The sequence below is a fragment of the Dermacentor variabilis genome, chromosome 8 (genome assembly GCF_050947875.1).
Source record: "Dermacentor variabilis isolate Ectoservices chromosome 8, ASM5094787v1, whole genome shotgun sequence".
NCBI classification, from domain to species: domain Eukaryota; kingdom Metazoa; phylum Arthropoda; class Arachnida; order Ixodida; family Ixodidae; genus Dermacentor; species Dermacentor variabilis.
In genome coordinates this window covers 44,157,286-44,178,613 of record NC_134575.1, presented here as the reverse complement: position 1 = coordinate 44,178,613, position 21,328 = coordinate 44,157,286, and the positions used below count along the sequence as shown (strand labels likewise).

General features: G+C 44.4%; 1 protein-coding gene across 1 annotated transcript in view; it reads left to right on the top strand.

Moving 5' to 3' along the window:
* Positions 1-21,328, top strand: part of LOC142591384 (fatty acid synthase-like) — a 53,521-nt gene that overhangs the window by 4,002 nt on the left and 28,191 nt on the right. The window contains exons 2-9 of the mRNA XM_075703711.1: positions 3,736-4,062; positions 5,772-5,972; positions 7,419-7,541; positions 8,285-8,518; positions 11,747-12,048; positions 12,505-12,897; positions 17,336-17,525; positions 18,813-19,042. Coding sequence (XP_075559826.1) covers positions 3,736-4,062; positions 5,772-5,972; positions 7,419-7,541; positions 8,285-8,518; positions 11,747-12,048; positions 12,505-12,897; positions 17,336-17,525; positions 18,813-19,042 — 2,000 coding nt within the window. The remainder of the gene's footprint in view (positions 1-3,735; positions 4,063-5,771; positions 5,973-7,418; positions 7,542-8,284; positions 8,519-11,746; positions 12,049-12,504; positions 12,898-17,335; positions 17,526-18,812; positions 19,043-21,328) is intronic.

The window sequence follows — 21,328 nt, the reverse complement described above, 5'->3', positions numbered from 1 at the left end:
TGCTAATATGGATGAGATAGTTCAAGTGGCTGATGAGTTCTATAGAGATTTATACAGTACCAGTGGCACCCACGACCATAATGGAAGAGAGAATACTCTAGAGGAATTTGAAATCCCCCAAATAACACCGGAAGAAGTGAAGAAAACCTTGGGAGCTATACAAAGGGGGAACGCAGCTTGGGAGGATCAGGTAACAGCAGATTTTTTGAAGGATGGTGGGCAGATTGTTCTAGAAGAACTGGCCACTCTGTATATGCAACGCCTGATGACTTCGAGCGTACAGGAATTTTGGAAGAACGCTAACATAATCCTATTCCATAAGAAAGGGGACGCCAGACTTGAAAAATTATACACCGCTCAGCTTACTGTCCGTAGCCTACAATGTATTTACTAAGGTAATAGCAAATGGAATCAGGAACACCTTAGACTTCTGTCAACAAAAGGACCAGGCAGGATACAGTAAAGGCTACTCAACAATAAACCATATTCATACTATCAATCAGGTGATAGAGAAATGTGCGGAATATAACGAACCCTTATATATAGCTTTCATTGATTACGAGAAAGCGCTTGATTCAGTCGAAACCTCAGCAGTAATGCAGGCACTACGGAATTAGGTTATAGACGAGCCATATGTAAAGATACTGAAAGATATCTGTAGAGGCTCCACAGCCACCGTAGTCCTCCCTAAAGACAGCAACAAAATCCCAATAAAGAAAGGCGTCAGACAGGGAGATACGATCTCTCCAATGCTATTCCCAGTCTGTTTACAGGAGGTATTCAGAGACCTGGATTGGGAAGAACTGGGGATAAGAGTTAATGAATAATACCTTAGTAACTTGCGATTCGCTGATGATATTGCCTTGCTTAGCAACTCAGGGGACCAACTGCAATGCATGCTCACTGACCTGGAGAGGCAAAGCAGAAGGGTACGCCTAAAAATTAATCTGCAGAAAACTAAAGTAACGTTTAACAGTTTCGGAAGAGAACAGCAGGATACAATAGGTAACGAGGCACTGGAAGTGGTAAGGGAATACATCTACTTAGGGCAGGTAGTGACCACGGATCCGGATCACGAGACTGAAATAATCAGAAGAATAAGAATATGCTGGGGTGCCTTTGGCAGGCATTCTCAAATCATGAACAGCAGGTTGCCGCTATCCCTCAAGAGAAAAATATGTAATAGCTGTGTCTTACCAGTACTCGCGCATGGGGCAGAAACCTGGAGGCTTACGGAAAGGGTTCTACTTAAATTGAGGACGACGCAACGAGCTATGGAAAGAAGAATGATGGGTGTAACGTTAAGGGATAAGAAAAGAGCAGGTTGGGTGAGGGAACAAACGCGAGTTAATGAAATCTTAGTTGAAATCAAGAAAATGAAATGGACATGGGCAGGACATGTAATGAGGAGGGAAGATAACCGATGGTCATTAAGGGTTAGGGACTGGATTCCAAGGGAAGGGAAGCGTAGCAGGGGGCGGCTGAAAGTTAGGGGTTCAGTTCAGTTTATTTTCCTTAAAGACCCCCGATTGCAGGGGTATTACATAAGGGGTGGGTACAAGATTCGAATTAACACTAGTTCAAGTAAAGTTCAAGTTCAAGCACGCATATATATACACATACCATAGTATACATAATCAAGTATATTCCCAAATGTATTTACACATATCAAAGCCTATATATGTAGACCAACATACACGTATGTAAATACAAACCACACATATAAGGAAAAATCATGTAGGGGTGCGAATGAGATTAAGTTTGCAGGGACAACATGGCCACAATTAGTACATGACCGGGGTAGTTGGAGAAGTATGGGAGAGGCCTTTGCCCTACAATGGGCGTAGCCATGATGATGATGATGATGATGATGACCGAAATTCACACCATCCTGCATGAACACAAACTGATGCAGCGTTCATTGACTTCGAAAAAGCCTTCAACAGGGTCGGCCATAAACATTCCATATATAAAATGAGCCTTCTTCAAATAGAAAATAAAATAATTGATTGGGTTAAATACTAGTTACGTAATAGTCGCCAAGCGGTATTGGTTGAAAGCGTTGTGCCGACTTCGAGCCTGTCACGTCAGCTGTACCCCAGGGCTCAGTATTGGGGACAACGTTGTTCTTAGTCTTTATAAACGATGTTCCCACTGGTACAAATTCAAAAATTTGTCTGTTTGCTGAAGACTGCTTTATTTATCGTAATGATACGGACCATAGCAACTGCGAAGAATTAGATAATGACTTGTGGAAATTAAATGAGGGGTGCCATGAGTGGCAGATGAACATTTTCATTAAGAAAATAAAAGTGTAGAGGTTCACTACTTCTAATAATATTGCGTCGCACACTTATACAATAAATAATGAGGTAATTGAGCCAGTTGAGTCATTTAAATATTTAGGTGTTCATTTAACTTCTAATCTGACTTCGAACACACATATTGACTGGCTATTGGGAAAATGAAATCAGACTCTTGTCTTCTTCCAACGCACGCTTAGCCGAACTAATGAGGACACAAAACTTCTGCCTAAAACTCAAGAGTTGGATCCAAACTTGAACACCGTTCCGTCATTTGGAACCCTCATCAAAGCATACCTTATCAAGAGATTTGAATCATTACAAAACAAAGCTGCGAGGTTCATCGTGTCGGATTAGTTTTCCCATTCAAGTGTATCTGAAATCAAAGACAGCCTCGACCTTGCAACACTAGACAGAAGTAAGAAGGCGCCCCTTTTAATATTCTTCCACAAGATATATCACAACCCTACACCTTACGCTACCTCAATAATAACGACGCAGCTGCAACGTTTCCACGCTTGGACTGCTCTTTTAGAAAGATCTTGATGAGGGCTAGTTAGTTCATACTTAGAACTGAGGTGAAACAGCGCGAAAAAGACGAGGAAACAAGGAAACGCTTGTATGTGGTATTTGTTTCCTTGTGTCCTCGTCTTTTTTGCGTTGTTTCACCTCAGCTCTTTTAGAGCTCGTCAACCACTAGCGCACAACTGCCTACTTCGCTTTTAATTTCTGCATTTGGCAATCCAGGAGTGGAACCGGTTGCCGAGATGCGTAGCTGAAGAAGAAAGTGCTGATAAATTTCCAGGAGCAATAAATTAATTCTTATCGCTTACCAAAAGCCACTGACATAAACACAAAAATGTTCGGTAATTTTCACACCTGCAAATGGCATGTCGTCTTCTAGCTTTATAACGGTGTTCTTCATTTCTTTTGTTATGAGGTACCAAATAAATCATCCCACGCTTCAGTTTCTGCATGCCCAAATTGCTTTATTGCTCTCTGTAAACAATTTTTTCCTCTTTTTACGTATTGCCACCTTTGCGCACAGATTGCGTGTATACTTCTTTATGTGAGACTGTTTATGCAAGTGTTATTAGCACGGCTATTTTCTTTCTTGTAGCAACAGAACTGCTTGTTGGCCTATTTGGTGCTTGCTAAAAGACGTGTTTTTTTCCGCAATTTAACACACAAAAAAGGAAGGCAAATCAAGACTACACAGGGCGTCTTTATGTGTCTTCCTTTTGTGTGTGTTAAATTGCGGCAAAAAGCATGTCTTTTAAACGTACCTTTCTTTGTTTTTTGCATGTCACCTTTTGTGTTCAACGCACTAAATATGTCTCCCCTCGCCTAGGTAATGCCCGTAGAGCCTTTAGGATAATTAAAAAAATTAAAAAGTTTCCTTTCGTAATGCGCGCAACTTGCCCCCTTGCAGGTTTCCTCGGAGTGCCCGAGAGAATGGGAACCATCAAAGACTTGTCGCGCTTCGACGCAAGCTTCTTCGGAGTGCCGCCTAAGCAAGTGCAGCTCATGGACCCTCAGCTGCGTCTTCTTTTAGAAACTTCGTACGAAGCCATCGTAGATGCCGGCTACGACCCGGCGACGTTGCGAGGACGGAAGATTGGCGTCTTCGTAGGCTGCGGACTGTCCGAGACGTTGACTGCATTTGGCGGTGACTCGGCCACGATCGACGGTTACATAGTGACCGGAGCAGCGCTGCATATGTTCTCGAATCGGGTCTCCTACTGCCTCGACTTTTGCGGTATGGGACTGCCGTAGAAAGCACAGATCAACTTAGTTTCCTTGTGTCGCGCGTATTGGTTTGATTTATTAGTCATATACGTGGGGCCCTAATGTACTGTATATTATATTAGCCGTGTATTCGCCATATTATTCGCTGTAATATATTTGTCATAGTCAGAGCAATATCTTATGCAGAGATTGATTGATTGATTGATTGATTGATTGATTGATTGATTGATTGATTGAGTGAGTGAGTGAGTGAGTGAGTGAGTGAGTGAGTGAGTGAGTGAGTGAGTGAGTGAGTGAGTGAGTGAGTGAGTGAGTGAGTGAGTGAGTGAGTGAGTGAGTGAGTGACCGAAAAACTGAGTGTCTAACTTGCTGAATAGAAGCGGCAAAACCGAAATTTTTGGACAAGAAACACGACGCCGACTTCTTAAATAAATAAAGACAACAGCCAGGAGTGAAATTAAACTTTTAGAAAAAGATGCTTCAAAACATTATGTGTAAAAGTGAACAAGCAAGAGCATCGACTAATAAATGATTCCACAGCCGTAAAAGAATAGTAGGCGAACAGTCTAAATAGTACCGTCACCTTCTTGGTCAAATTCTGTCCCACGGCAGCAAGTCACCCCCCTTGAAAGCCGATCATTTCCGATCGTGGATATGCGGTGACACACCGAAGATACAAAGCTCAACGTTGCTACCTATTGCCTCACTCTCCATGTAGCTGCTACGAAAACAATAACGATTCCGAAATTCCTGCACCAACAGACAAATCTCACGGTGAAGGCGCTTCATGCAACAAACAATAGCAGAGGGAGGGGGCCGCGTTCTACTTCGGTCGCCCGGGCAGCCGCGCGCTTCCGCCCTGGCCGCGCTATCTTGAAAGCCAACTGCGACGGAGACAGTCCGCCTCGCGCTGTCTCTTCGCGGCTTACTTCGTGTTGGGAGGCGAGATGCAGCACGAAGGTCAATTCGCTCGTTGCTGCTGCCGCGGTTCCTCGCTCCAGTGTTTAGATAGCGAGCTCCCACGGTCACCGAGTGAAATGTGTTGATGCTTGCTGCTGCACGCGTGGCAACATGCTTGTTAATTTAGTTAGTATGCTCAGGGCTACAAGTTTATGCAGCTGATAAACTTCGTATAGCTGTCCACTGATTTGCTATTGCAATCGGCGCTGCGCCTTTCGGGCAAAACTGCGACTTTTTCCTTGTGAAGACGCATATTCGCTGTCTTGATATCACCCAAATAAACCACTGTCCCTATTATTTCCCCGCCACCACCACCGACATATTTGCCAGCACTCTAGTGCCGTCGTCGTCGCAGCCATCGTGTCGACACACTTTATTCCATATAGCTGGGCAACCTTGCGCAGGACTCCGAAGTTGTGCGCAACGTCTGGTCATTGAGAGAAGGCAGGGAAGTAATTAACTGCCGTTGCGTTGAATAACAGGACTGGAACAACTGATGTTTCAGCCGGGAGGCCAACATTATGGCAATACCACTTGTCTTCGCCATGTGACAAAGGCAAGTCTATTTTTTCGAAGCAATGGCTAAAGTCTGAAGTGACATCGCTTGTTTCATTAAACGTTGAATGCTTCTAGCCTCCATTATCTGGTGAGCATCTGTCTCGTACAGACTCCTGCGGCATTAAATGAGTTTGCACCTGAAGAAATCACTGAAGACTGGTGATTTTTTGATAAAACCTCTCCTCTCTTTTTCTAAACCAGGACCAAGCTTCACGATCGACTCGGCATCCTCCTCGACCATGACAGCATTGAGCGCAGCGCTGCAGTCGCTTCGCTGTGGTGAATGCGAGGCGGCCATCGTTGGGGGCTCCAACGTCACGCTCAATCCGCTATCCACGCTGAGCGAGTTTCGATTTGGCATGCTGTCACGAGATGGAAAAAGCAAGACATTCAACGCCACCGGTGAGCTTTCGCCTTTTTTGTATTAATTGGGCTTACTCCACGGGTCTCGTTCTTTGTCATTCGGGGCCTCGATAGCCTCTGTTCTAAATCTTGCCGTAGACATCAGAACATAGAGCAAGACGGACAGCGGACCTGTTATGTCTTACTCCAGTTCTGACAAAGGCAGGAAAAACGGCAGCTTCCCGAAGGCAAAGTCGATGTCGAGAACGATGGTGGCTACTGTGATGTCCATATCTTACGAAGCCCTCAAAGACAGCTTCGTGAAGAGAGCATCGAATTAAACAAAGATGCAGATTACTGCGCTAACAAAACAAGATGGCATGTGAGCAGCCTGTCACGAAGCTCGGTAAAAAGTTTTTTTCCGCACACAAGAAACTGTACTCGAGCTTTCTCTTGCACGTAATGAAGCCACCTTGAGCTTTCTCGGGTTCTGACGAACAAAGTGTTGAAATATCCTGGTAATAACTTCCTCTAGCTGTGTTCTTCCTTTCCTTCTTTCTTTCTTTCTTTAATCGACGCGCGGCGGCGTAAAGTCGCAGCAGCTGTCTTCATTTGGTAATTAAGAAGCTGTAGCTGGTCATTCTTTGGACTTCTTGGGACGATGGCGGAAATGCACCTGGAGTGTCCATATAATATGGCAATAAAACCAACGAGAAACGTCGGCCGTACTTCCTTAAAAACATTACCGGTTCCGTTTAACGTACCTCTAAACGAAGTAGGAGGGACACGTCCGACGTACCTCTAGCCACAGCCTTACAGTTTAAGTGCACATGCTTTAGGGCATATAGCAAGATTTCTCGCATGAATTACTTACTTTCTTATGCTCATGTCGCCAAGACACATGTCTGAATAGAAGAAGCTTGGGCACTGTATAGCGGGATCGGTCACGCTAGGCTGGATTACCAATCACCACGGGTCTTAGAATGGTATCTTGCACTGTGTTTTCGAATGTGTACTTTTTCTTTCTACAGCTTGGCCACCGTTAGCCGAGACACACGGTGTATGTCTAGAACATACTATCCGTCAGCCTTCTCATCTGACGTCTAATCTTGGGCAAAAGGGTCTTACTTATATTACTTATTACTTAATATTTCTGATTGGCGGATAGGATTGTCCGCGCATCGCATAGGATACTAATTGGCGGATGAGCTCTAAGGGCGAGCTGTAGAATTATAATTTTTCGGTTTCTGCTCAAGACCCGCGCCAAAGTCAAACGTCGCGGACGGGCTTCGAAGCACTTTACTTCACCTAATCGTGTGCGGAATACAGCACGTGGTTCAGTCGTTTATTGTGATGCGTGGGCGCACACTCTACTGGTGCGTACTTGCCATTTACCTTGTGGTGACTAATATTTTTTTTTCCTTTCGCGCGTCTGAGCTGCACGCACAAACACAAGCCGTTCTCTTCTAAACAGATCTTTAAATCACCATGCATCTTTTTGTGCAGCGGACGGTTACGTCAGAAGCGAAACCATAGGGGCCATGTTTCTTCAGCCGGCTTCCGAAGCACTGAGGTTCTATGCCAAGTTGATTAACGTCAGGGGCAACGCCGACGGCTACAAGGTTGAAGGTGAGGCGAAATTTTTTTGTTTGGTTCTTTGTTGAACCATCATTTTCCTTTAGCCTGCCATTCCGGCACTTCAATTAAGGCTAGAAATAAAATCACGTATGCTGCCTCTAGCTACGTTTCTTCATAGTCTCTACGTCTGATATCTTCAATGACTCCGAAATATTTTCTTCCGTATGGTTGTGATCAAGTAACATCGGCCACTTCAGTTGCTCCCTTCATATATATATATATATATATATATGTAACAACTAACGGACAGGCAAAATTTCAGGCGATTTACAGCATGCAGTTTGATAACTTTGACTCTTCGTGCCCGACTACACATTATTCTGCCACCGAATGGAACCGTAAGAGCTCTGTTTTGCTTTGATACGTCAAAACCGAAACTAGCAAAACCTAGTTGATCCAGTAACCGTCGACGACGCTTATATCACGGTGCCGAAACTCATAGCTAAATTCACGTCCTAATGCTATGTAGCATACGAACATATGTAACATTATCAAGAGGTTGTGTGTGATATGAGGCCGCACCTCTGACCATCTTACTCAGTAAACGGAACTCCCCGAACAGGAGCATATTCAATCGGTCCCTTAAGGTTCCGTTTAAGAAGATTCTACACTATATACCGAATGAAGCGGTGTAGTCTGTGCATCACAATTGACGCTATTCCGAAGATACTTTAACGATGCTCACGGGGGGCGATGGGAATATGTAGCATCTAATCGCTGTGTGCGTGTCGCAGGAATCACCGTTCCGTCGAGCAGGAGGCAGGAGGAGCTTCTTCGCGAAGTGTACGCCGGCGCCGGCGTCGACCCACTGACGGTCACCTACGTCGAAGCCCACGGCACCGGAACGAAGGTGGGAGACCCTCAGGAGATGGCGGCGCTCAGCAGATTCTTCTGTGTTCCGGAGCGGAAGAGGCCCCTGAAAATTGGCGCAGTCAAGAGCAACGCGGGCCACGCCGAAGCCGCCTCCTGTAAGACAGCATTTCTTTATAAAATATTCAGTACGTGCTCTTCACGTTACACACCCGCGACGACACCTCGCTTTGAGCAGTGGAAACGAATCTACAAGGTCATCAAGGGGAGTACGGTAGCGCGATTAAAAGACGGGGCAAAAGAAGACACATAGCGGCACACACAGCCCGTCCCGTCTGCTAATCGCGCTGCCGTACTCCCCTTGAAGATGCATTACCAACAAGCCCACATTGCAACCCTCGAAGGTCATGCCTTAGTCGTACTAGGAGCATACACACGCGTGCAGATTACAAACCGTCGATACCTTTGGGGACCTTGTGGTGAAGTTGTAAGAGTAAATGCTATTTTTTTATTGTCATTAGCATTTTGAGGTGTGGGGAGATTTACCCACTGCCCTTTTTTGTTTGTAGCCAACCAGTTTGAGGCCAGCTTAGGTCACTGGGCATCTGCCACTGGGTGTGGCCTCTGCTAATGTGAAAAATATTTCTTTGGACGTTGATGCTGCGTGCCGAGAAATCGATCGCACGGCCTATATACTTAGACAATCTTGCCTGAATATACCAAGCACACGCGCAAAGCGTGGACTTCGAGGCGGCACCGCTAGATGGCACAGCATGTCCCGAAAGAAGCGCGAGAGAGGAGCCCGGCTACAGTGCACGCCTTTTACATGACGCGTTTCAGCGATGAGAATGCGGTGTGCCGGTACCTTGCTTCTGTGGTAATCTCATTATTGTTAGCACTCATTCTGGGATGGCTGCTGTCGGAATATTGACGTATAGGTGGCTTTCACAAACATAGATGTGTCCCTACTTGAGCATTCCAAATGTTTCGTGGTCTTATGTTTTCGCCACGATGCTCGCTAGAGTAATGTAGAATGGCTAAGGTATCCGCATCTGTTCTATGAGAATTGCACACAGAGAATGCGTAACAGTATTCTATTTAGGCATTCATATGGAAAGGTACGATTACACATTAGAGACACATTTGCAGTACTGCGATATTGACGCTGCATGAAGCTGATCATCCCATTACCACAGACCACACATTAAGGGAACGTTATTCTGGCGAGACTTGAGGTTAATCAGTTGCCATACATACGTCTCAACCACTATAGCACGCAACCAAGATAGCTCTCGTCCCAAACAGTGCAAGTCTCAGCACGTGAGCAACTGTGATCTAGCAAGTGCCTCAGCATTGAGCCAGCGTTTCGTCAAGTAGCAGCGGGAGGCACAGTCCTGAAGATAACAAGTCCGCTTGTGGAATTGTAGGCACGAAAACTTCCATTGTTCGCCAGTTTGCTTTGTCTCCCTCGTCACGTTACCTACTCTTCGTCAGGGTAACGGGCAATGCGAATGACAGGGACAAATAAAGAATCACGCAGGGAGAGTGCTGGCCCAATTTTCCATTCTTTTGACAACCTTTCTCGTTGCAATCTCTTGATATTTATATAATGATAGTGGCCACAAATTTTGGTTATGTCTGATTTCATTTATTTGCAACGTCTTCCCGAACGACGACTAATTCTTCCTGAACTGCAGAACTTTCTTTCTGAGAAACCCGTTTAGGTTTCCTTTGGAATTTGGTGCTACATTCGCGTGAATGTCCATTTTTCCTTTTATGCAGCGTGTTTATTTTAAAAATTTTATCGGCTGCCTTAAGCACTAGAGGCATGTGAAAATTCAGTTACCTCGACGTATTTCAATTCCTGTGTATGTACAGGTCTTTCAGTTACGTGTGCACAAGTAGAGCTGTAATGATTTGCATGCCATTCCGATGTATTTTTTCAATCTGCTCTCCTTCTATTGATGTCAGGCTGTGGTAGCTGTAACCGTACATTACACTTGAAGTGATGACTGCTTCAACAATTTCCCTGGTTTCCCGTTGTTTCTTGCCCAATTTCATTGCTGTAATACTTCAAATTAGGTGACGGGTACGCTTGCATTCTTTCGTTATTTTAGAGATCCATATCGTTTCTGTTCCGTCTTGATCGACGAATGCTCTAATATACCCGATGGGTGGGGGGCGGGGGGGGGGGCGCCGCGCAGTCGCCAGGTTCCCTAGTTGCAGGACGAAGCTTCCCATGATATTCATGTGAAAAAGCCCGCCAAGTGCTGTATAAGTGCTATGAACGAAAGGAACGTATAAACAAGAAATGCTGTTGTTAACTGCAAAGAACACCGTTCCGAGAAAGCACGTCCAAAGCTCCTTCATCATCTGTCAGAATTAGTCATCTTCACATTATCCATTTACACGCTCAAGTGATATGTGCACCTAAGGTAAGCTTTTAGGAGTTTTTCTTGCTTGGGATGAAAATCAGCAGATCCTGACATGTCCATCAGCGATAGATAAGTATACATATGCTGCTTAAACTTCGCAGGAATAGCGTAAATGCTTGAGAGGACTACATAATTGGGTGCTAAGTTGGAAAAGGTGCTAATTAATTGCTGATTTATGAAGTTCCGTTGGTATGGTGGGCAGGGACAATAGCGGCCGCTGTACGACCTTGTCAAATATTCCCGCGGTCTGTATGGAAACGTCTTCCGCGCATCAGGGATATTTGTCAATAGCGCCGCATGAGCTAAACATTTCATTTGGAAGTTTTGGCCGGCTTCAAGTTTTTACGGCTCGCCTTTCAGCCCACGCTATTCTTCAAAACTTCGCCTTAATGTGCTTTTCAACCGCGATGATGAAAACTGCGGCTGATTCGTAGTTGCACTGACCTGGTAATACTTGCACCTTTGACCTCCTTCAATTTCGCAATTACGAGTTGTGGCCTGTAGTTAAAGGTATTTTCATCATCACTAAACTTATGGGTATGCTCTATCATGCAAGTAATGATCATCCACTCAAGTAACTCGAGTAAAATGTTGCAATTCCTTTATCTGGCGCATGGAATCTTTGAAAAATTGCTGCAGCCTGACAAAACATTAGTTATATACGAACCCCTGTCCCAACCCGACCACCGCCACACAAACCCTCAGAAGAACGAAAAAAAATTATTTTATATGAACACGAAGTGCACCTCTGCCTGTAATTCACAAATTGGTTTTGAAAGCCATTCATGGTGCAATTTCGGTTTTTCTTGCTTATACCCTTGCGTCACATTAGTGTGTCATAACTATTTTATCTCATCTCTCTTTCAACTATATTTTAACTCTCTTCACGTCCCGAGAAAACGCTACCTAGCCGGTTCATGCTAACTGTCTTTTTTTATTTGTTGTTCGCAGCAATCTCCACGATTTCCAAGGTGATCATCCTCATGGAGAGCGGCATGATCCCGGCAAACTTGCACTTCAAGGATCCTAACCCAAGCATTTCGTGTCTTCACGACGGAAGCACCGAGGTGATCTCCAAGCTGACGCCCTTCGAGGGCGGCCCAGTTGGCATCAATGCGTTCGGATTTGGTGGGACCAACGTTCACGCCATTCTGGAGTCAAACCCGGGACCACACGTGGACACCATGCCCCGGGAAAAGCCTGAGCTTCCCAGGCTCGTTCTCATGGCTGGAAGGAGTGAAGAGTCACTGAGAGTGGGTTTTACTCGTACTCTGGTTTTGTGGTCTGGCCGGAAAACCTCTTTTCTTTTCCTGCGCATTAGAAACTAATATCTACGCTCCGCGACACCGGCATTATGGAAGTATAACCAACTGCCAAAAATCGGAACGTTTCTTCCATATATCACGTCGTTTCCCTGTTCCTTGTTAGCCATTGTGAGAAGGTTGAAAAAGAGAAATTTCGATGGCAAAGTGACGGCGCACGGCAGTTTTCATAAATTCTGTTGTAACTGACGAGTCATTGCAATGCCTTCTTGATCACAGTTTTGCTGTGACGTTACATCCACGGGTGGATGTGGCACGGACCCCAATGCATGCGCGACTACAAAGAATAAGCATGAGAACATCACCATAGCATACCCTCCGTTCACATTACAGAAGACTTGTGTAGGGGCGTCGTGCCTAACATTTCTTACTCTATTTGTATGACAGAAAACTCTGGACAGGCTCGAGGCCGAGGGACCCTACCCTGATTCCGCGTACGCCCTCTTGAACCGAGTAGGGCAGCCCGGCGTAAAGCAGTTCCCGTTCCGTGGCTACGCCTTGATTCCCGTGGACGGCTCACAGAAGGCCGTCACCAAGGTCGTCGAGGAGGTCCTCCCAGCAAAGAGACCACTGTGGTTTGTATTCACCGGCATGGGCTGCCAGTGGAATGGCATGGCAAGACAAATGATGCAGTTCGACGTGTTCGCCCGCTCCATCCACACATCGCACGACCTGCTGGCGAGGAACTTCGGCCTCGACCTCGTCGACCTCGTGACCAACGTCGAACCGCGAGGCCCGGAGACCGTCGCGAACGTCCTTGTGTCCATCGTAGCAATTCAGGTGAGTTTGAGAGCTTTCGACGTATTGCGTGCACTTCGACGTAATCAACATGTGACGCATCAAGAACACCTATAAATTTGCGTTCAAAAGGCCATACTGGGTGAGAAGTAATGTGGAATGCAACATCATTCTACGTGACGGCATTTTCAGCGGAAAAGCGCACCCTGGTACCGTGGGTAGGTGTATAGTCATCGTCGCTGTTTAATACTGACCTGCGTTAAATAAAATCCGTGGTATTATACCTACGCGACAGCAAACATCATAATTATGCTCTACGGTGCACTCTGTACGTGAAAAAACTGAAAGTTCCTTGAATGCATTCCCAAATTCTGGTTTGAATAAGGGATGTGGTAATTTTTATCCAAAATCTGCGATGACTCGTGATTGCCTGAGGATCTTCTGTGTGAGACTTAGTCGTCGCCAAAGGAATGACGCTCAATGTACGTTCACTCGAGCACTGTGCTCATGCGAACGTGGAGGTTGCAAAAAAACTTAAGAAATCGCAGATTTCTTTTTTTTTTAATTATTGCAACACTGCGTTATCTTCAGTTCCTATTTTGCTTTCTTGTGTCTGGTATGTTTTTTTATACCTCTATAACTCAGTATGTTTAGCACCTGTCTCTTTTGCACTATGCACGAAGACAATGTTATAGTGGTCCGTTCCCAGGTTTATTTTTTATTTTTCTCCGCTGATATTCAGTGTTTTAATGCGAAACATTCCTTGCCTCATTTTTTTTACTTTGCAGTAGGTGTTTAGGGTCCTTTCTCGCCTAGCTTTTAAGAAATAACGTGCTTCAGATGTAGAATCACACCTCTGCCGTCGATGACAGGATCCGGGTGCTCTAACCATTAAGCCACGATCGCATGCATACATTAGGAGAGTCGACATTCGGGCAAGTTTGTACTGGCTGAGCGTCTTGAAGGGACAGCGCAAGATGACAAAAAACAGAGAGCACTGCCTCAGCGCGGTTTTTTGTCTTTCCTGCTTTCTGTATTTTTCTTCTTGTGCTGCCCCGTCAGGACATGCATGCTTTTCTCGTTCCAAAGCCAGTCAGGTCTTTGAAGATGATTATTCAAATGAACCACTGTCATGGCTCGCACAATATAATTACTCTGCACGTGCAACCCGTGCAACTTTGTCTCCTTTCCTTGTGACAGCTCGCGCTTTGAATCGAAGTGTTAGGCAACGCTATCTCCTGGACCCGCCCACCTTATCCAGTACATTTCTGGTAGCAGCTTAAGCTACGTAGAAACTGCGATGTTGTACAAACTTTAGGATCGCCCAAGGCAGTCAAGTTTTAACATTTCTTCATCTAAGTACAAACGCCTCCATAGTTTGAACACACATGACATGAAACGGTCATAAATACGTTCGAGTGTTTAACCCGTATACGCTGACGACGCCACCATCGGTGTTTCTGTCGCTTGCGCTCGTCTCACGATGGTAATAATGATGACCATTATGATCACATTGAGCCATGTTCCGCAAGGACTCCTTACCGCGACTTTTTGGAAAGCTTCGTCGTGGCTACCTCGCTGTAACCTTGATACATTGTTGCAGAAATCCGGATGAAAACTTGTTAAAGAAAATTCACGAACGCTTCCTGTGATCGCCTTGAAAAGTCCCAGTGATTGCGCAAGCCGGAAACAGTTGTCGAGCTATTGCTATTTAATTTTTAGCAAACAAGACAAGTAAGTCTGTAAGACCACTGCGAGGTTTCCGTTATAAAGGGCAAGGTTTTAGCAGGTGCGTAGCGGATGTCCTGCTGAAATATTTCCAACTTTCATCGTTAGTGCTATGAGGAAGCTGCTGGAGAACTCGCGAAAGAACGTCCTAGCTGAAGGTTGGAGACGACGGAGTAGTTCCCACAGCACACTAGATGCAATCTCGCTTAGACTAGGAAAGATTTCGCGGTTATTACACACAGTGGAAACCGTCTTCAGCAGAGTACGCATCTGAAAGGAAGGAAACGGGCATCGTCCATGCTGACTCTTTACAGTGCATTAATACGCCAAGAAATGTGTATTCCGCGTCGATCTTACACGGAATTTCCCATACGTCAGAATAGCGACTTTAAAGACTTTTGGCTAGAGGACTTCGCATATGTCTAGGAGTGCCAACAGCGACTTCTAGCTGTCTTGTAATAGCTGAGGCTCGCCAATACCTCTTTCCCGCCGTGGGAACTACAAACATTATTTCCCTCTTCAAACACAGCATAAAAGCCACCCATTGACTCTAGACATAATGAAACGAGATAGAAGTTATGCTCATAAAGAAATTCGAGAAAATCATCATATATTGCCATGAAATGAATTTTGGAATTCAGACGTGGAATATCCTGCATTGCTGCTTACACTTCAAAAAATGTAATTGTCAGTAGACGGAACATTCAGAAAAAGAGGCATGTTCATTCAAGCTGCTCTACAGCTAGCACTTGACCAGATATATATGCGGTATTCAGGATACAGACACGTCTATAGAGATGGGTCCAGTAGAGCAATCTCTTCAACTTGAGCATTCATTATACCTCACCTCAATAAACGAGAATCCTTTAAGTTATCTCGTGCGACTTAGTCCACAACGGCTGAACTATTCGCAATCCTCTGCGCGACAAAATTTATAACGTCAGTAAGAGATGCGCAAAAATAGGTCATTTTCAGCGATTCACAAGCGGCTCTAACATACTCTGCGGCACAAAAGGAAAAAACAACCAGTGAAAGCATAATATACGAAACACTTAAAGACGTCGCAAAGCAAGCCAAGCGAAGCATGAAATAGCATTCCAGTGGATACCAGGGCATTGTAACATTCCTGGCAACACAGCAGCCGATGAAGCAGCACGACAAGCACGCCTCAAAGATGATGTGATTGCGCTTCCAGTATCCAAGAATGCATTACACTGCATTATAAGTACAACGTCTTTCAAAATTTGTAGAAATACATGGTATGACCAGAATTCTAAGAGCTGGGATTTGTATCATATTGACCCGCTTATAGAAATCAAATATTTATTTTCATTAGACAGATGTATGGAAATCCTTATTCATCGATCAAAGTTAGATACCGCCTACACAAAACATTCCTTACATAGAATCGGCCATGCGAAAACCCCCGAATGTAATTGTGGATCTGTAGATGAAGGTGTACATCACCTCATTCTAGATTCCCCACATCATGACACACCAATACGCCGACTTAAATCAACCCTAATTGCATTAAACCGCAGACTTTGCAGATTAAGGAAACTTTTGGGTCCTTGGCCAACAACGGCCTTGCGGAAGAGCGCTTGAAAAGCATTAAAACATTTATCGAAGAGAGCGGCGCAGTTGCCGTTTTTAACGGTTTTACTGCTCCTTTCATTTCAATGTCGCTGTATATATGTAAGTGTTTGTCAATTATGTTGACTCTTCTGTTATGACTTTATGTGATGATGCATTGGCACGATATACAGGTTGTTTCAGCGAACACTTTCAAAATTTTTTAACGGTTGCTTGTGGCAGGTAGCTCATTTCTAGTTGATGAGCTGGTCCACTTGAAGCGGCGGACACAACTTGCACAAAAATTGAAATGTAAGATCGACTAATTAACAATAATTGACTAAATAACCTTTTAGCTCATTGTCTCATGACCCATATTGCAATTTACAAATTCTAGCCGTGAAGTTCGTAAGGCGGATTCACTTGGAACGAATTCTCAGTACGACACCAGTTACGAGATAGAAATTCCCGAAATTTAGGGAGAAATGCATTTGCATTCCCGTTACTTGTGTTCTTTAGTGCATGAAACGACGTTTTGTTGACAAATTAACTGATACGCCAGTGCATTGCTCCGCAAAGTTCGGGAATTTATATATCGAAATTGGTGTCACTTTGAAAATTCGTTCGAAGTGGATCTGCCTTGCGAACTCCATGGCTATAATTTGTAAATTGCAATATGAACCATCACATATTTGTTTAAAAATTCGTGAATTTTTATTAATTATTCGATTTTGCATGTCAATTTTTTGTACAAGTATAGACCGCCGCTTCGAGTAGACAAGCTCATGAACTAAAATTGTCATATCTGCCACAGGCAACATTTAAATATTTTTGAAAGTGTTCGCTGAAACACCCCGTATGTACCACCCGCTGACTAAGGACTGTTTTATTAGGCGGCATCATCATTTGTATTTTCGACTCTCCTACAGAACTCTGGGGTCATTTAACTTGTATATTGTATGTACCATTTACTTCTTAAGTCGTAGTGTTACTGTGAAAACGTTGCTTGACAATGTCTGGTGCTTGCATGAAAAGGGTATTTGATGTGTAATCTCGAACCCCGTATGTTGTAGGCTAGACCCATTCCAGAGCTATGTAGTAGCCGGCGCCTTCAGATGGCGTCAACATCTCCATATAGGACATCAATATTTAAAACGGGTGGTTCACGATGTGACCACAGGTGGCGCTCGTCGACGTGATTTACGCTCTCGGACTTCGACCCGACGGGATCGTGGGTCACTCGCTGGGAGAGATCGCGAGTGGGTACGCCGACGGGGGCCTCACCGCTGAGCAGGCGATGCTGTGCGCCTACTGGCGTGGCCGATGCACCGACGTAGGGAATCTCCCAAGAGGAGCCATGGCCGCTGTCGGTAAGCATTGGGGTCCGTATTCACAAAGTGGCCTGCAGCCTAGAGGAACTTGTAAAAACCGGCAATGCTGCAGTGTGGATTCTAAAAATGATGATCGTGGCCGTGGTGTTCACACAAGGGAGCTGGTTCGGCGCGCGCTTGATCGACAACGAACGCTTGACCCCAGTTTGATCATGTGTTTCAGACGAAGGCGATTAGCACCCGTACGTTGGCTTTCGAAGGAGTAGAGGTAAAACACGAAAGGAAAAGGACAGAGAAGGGTGATAAATCACACTGTCAAATGGACAAAATAAGATTTATCCGGGAAATAGCGCGGTGTGTAAGCTCGTTTCCAGAGACTGGACTGGATAAAAGCTATAAATATCCTATGCGCTAACTTTCCACGTAAGTACGCAAAAGACACACAAAATTTCACTAAGAAGCAACATGAAAAAGGTGATCGAATTGTTCCAAGTCTCAGCAGTGCCGACAGCGACGCCGCGAGTGCTCCATGGTAAAGTATATCATTGCAGGCCACCTAACGGCCAGCTCTACGTCGTGGACATCCCTTATATTATTGATAAATACGAACGAGAACAGGAAGCTTAATTTGCAGATTGTCAATGCAAGAAATTTTTATTAGCTTTGTTCCACTGAAGGGGAAAGGCTCGAGCCCACCGATTTGTGCGAGCCATTACACATCCAGGCATTCATATTTTTAACCAAAGGCACCGATAACCGGAAAATTCCAAATGTGCGAGGAATCAAAATTGTGCGCAGGCAATAAAACGAGATAAGTTCTAATACTCTGGACAGACTTATTTACGATGTCCTGAGCGGTAAAAATTTTTCATACATCGCTCTTCAATACACCACTCATTTGGAATTAAGGGTTCTTCAAAAACTCGGTTAAGCAACTGAGCGATTTCGCATAATCGTTTTACTAATTCGTGACACTTGGTCTTTCGTACATTCTAATAGACGCAGTTTACAGAGCTTCGATGCGTGGTTATGATGTGCAGTAACAGATGGTATTTTGTTACTTCAGTTTTCTCCAAAATTTCCCACTTTCATTACATTTCATGCTCTTCATCTGATATAGTTCGTCGTGCCTGCCTACCATTCTTGGGTTTAAAGAAACTTCATTCAGCCCGGTTCAAGAGTTGCTTCCAAAAAAGATAGTTTGTGCATTTTGCGTCCATTTGGAACGGAAAATTAGTGTTAGTCCCGCCATCTAAGGCATCTTCTTATCGGCAGCCATCACCTATAGCCGATGACGGTGAATTCCACGTGAGTCTCTCTACGCAGGGTTGACATGGGAAGAAGCGAAAAGGCGTGGCCGCAACGGTGTGGAAGCTGCGTGCCACAACGCCGAGGATTCCGTGACCGTGTCCGGACCGGAGGACGCCATTTTCGACCTGGTGAAGGAGCTGCAACAAGAGAAATTGTTCGCTCGCGTTGTGAACACCATGAATGTGGCCTTCCACAGCACTCAGATGCGGCGCGTAGGACCTGCGCTGCTGAAAGAATACAACCAGGTGAGCGATGAACGAGCAGTGCCCAAGGCAGCTGCCGTTAGAATACACAGTAAACGGAGTTCTAATACGGACAAAGCATGTGTCGTGCTCTTGACCAATGGCCGCTGCCGTGGAGTTTCCTGCAAAATAAAGACACGCTACAACAGAGAACTTTTGCGCAAGTGTGTAAGCGTGCTGCGAATGCGACCTGCTTACCAGCAAGGGAATGGTGAATATTAGGTAAAGTTGCGTAAACTTTGTTATTCTCGCTTCAAACGGATTTACGATTTCGCGATGTGAGGGTTACCAACAAGATGTAGCGTCATACATTGAACAATTTACAACACTTTTTTAATGTGCGTATGACCTAATGAATGCCTTATACTTGGTACCCAAAGTCGTACAATATATTTATCATATTCCACGCCTCCTTGGCCCAGTATGGCCTGCGTATTGTGAAATACATAAAGAAACTTAATAAATAAATTCTTATTGCTTTTCCTTCCTAAATTGCCATGAAATCATGCATTTCTACATCGCATAATTTCTATTTCCCCAAAACAAATCTGACAACTTTCTTTTGTAACATCTCTATCTTTTGTACATCCGGTTTACTTTGCGCATCCCAAATCCCAGAAGCATATTCTATTTTAGATCTGACATGGCTATTGTATACCAGTAAACTGACCTTTGTTGTTTTCCATAAGATGAAACCACATTAAGTATGAACATTTCGATAACTAACCTTGATATCAAGTGTTTTCTCCAAGTGGTCGATACCTGATATGTAATCACTACACTCCCAATTCCTAGCATTGGTCACATTACGCTGAGTGCACTTCACGCCACGGTTATATGACCAAGAGAAAGATAACAAATGATGATCCGAAACAACCGCCTCAACAGCAACAACCCCATTGGAAACGGCGTCAATGACAAAAAAAAAATGAGTTCGAAAAGTGCACACTCTAGTGTATTCCCATTTAATTTGTCCAACGTTCAAAGCTAGCCTAATAGTAAGCAGAATTACAGGTGCATTTGACCGATTAGCCGTACACCAAATGTATCCAGTCAATCGAGGGCAAGCTAAAATTTTCTATTATTACAATATTTCTTTTGTACTGTTCAACCTAATGATCACACAGTCTAGGAAGAAATGGCCTTTCAGTATCTGGTACACCGTAAGTAGACCAGAGTACATACGATAAATCTTTCATTGAAGTATTTAGAAATAATCATAATATTCTATTTGTTGCACCACGTCACGTTTGTTTCTAAAAATCACGTGAGCCAAGATCGTGCCGATAGATGCAGGGACCAGGTTGAACAATTTCATGATCACCGATGTTTCAGTTCAGCCAGGTTTCGGTTAAAGCCACTAAGCGATGGTTGTAGCCCACTAAAATCATTTGAAATTTACCTATTTCATTTATAGTTCTCCTAGATTTGAGAGAAAGGATTCACATGTGAGTATCAGATATTTGTCAACGTCAAATACACATCACATTTGTGCGATAGCTTCCAATAAACGTGAAATACGCAATTTTCAAGAAAGCAACCTTACTCTCATAATACCCATGTCTGGTAGCTGGAGAAGCTCAAACCCAGGGTGGCCTCAAAAATTTCTTTGTACAAGCCAAATGGCTGCCGCAGCGAAGGTGCTTTTAATTGTCAAGACGAGCCAGTCATCCTGTCTTTCCGGAGACCAAAATGGCGTTTTGTCGACACATGTTTTATTGGCGACTGCAATAACCTTTTCTTCACGGCAGGATTATAGATCTGATAATTGACATTTCTGTTAGACCTCCTGTCAGGAAAATAAGAACCATTCGACACATTTGTGTCCTGAAATAAGGCAAGAATTCATGTTGTTACCACAAAGATATTTCTGTTCTAGTTTTCGAATAAGGGATGTGTTTAAGCCTGACAATGTAGTCTCGGATCGCAAAGAGTTTTATGCCATGCTTAGCAGAGCTAACTCCTTGCTCATGTATACCCATCAGAGGGTAGTAACGCTAAATCTTAGATTTCTTAAACATAGTCCTTTTTGTTTCGAAACACCAGTATGCCTTCTGATGTGCAGCTTTGGTGAACTGATTCAGCATTTCAAATTCGTTATGTCCGTAATTGATTCATCTAACCTGCAGCGGGAGGATCGCGCATCCTGCCGCTGGGCACGGCAATGCCTTTGTTCCGACGCCGATTGTTTCGAAAGATGTACGTAAGTCGTAAACGACGCGATCAAATAACACTGCTGATCTCGCAAGTGCGTTTCTAACGCACTATCAGTTCTCAGGTTATCTGTCA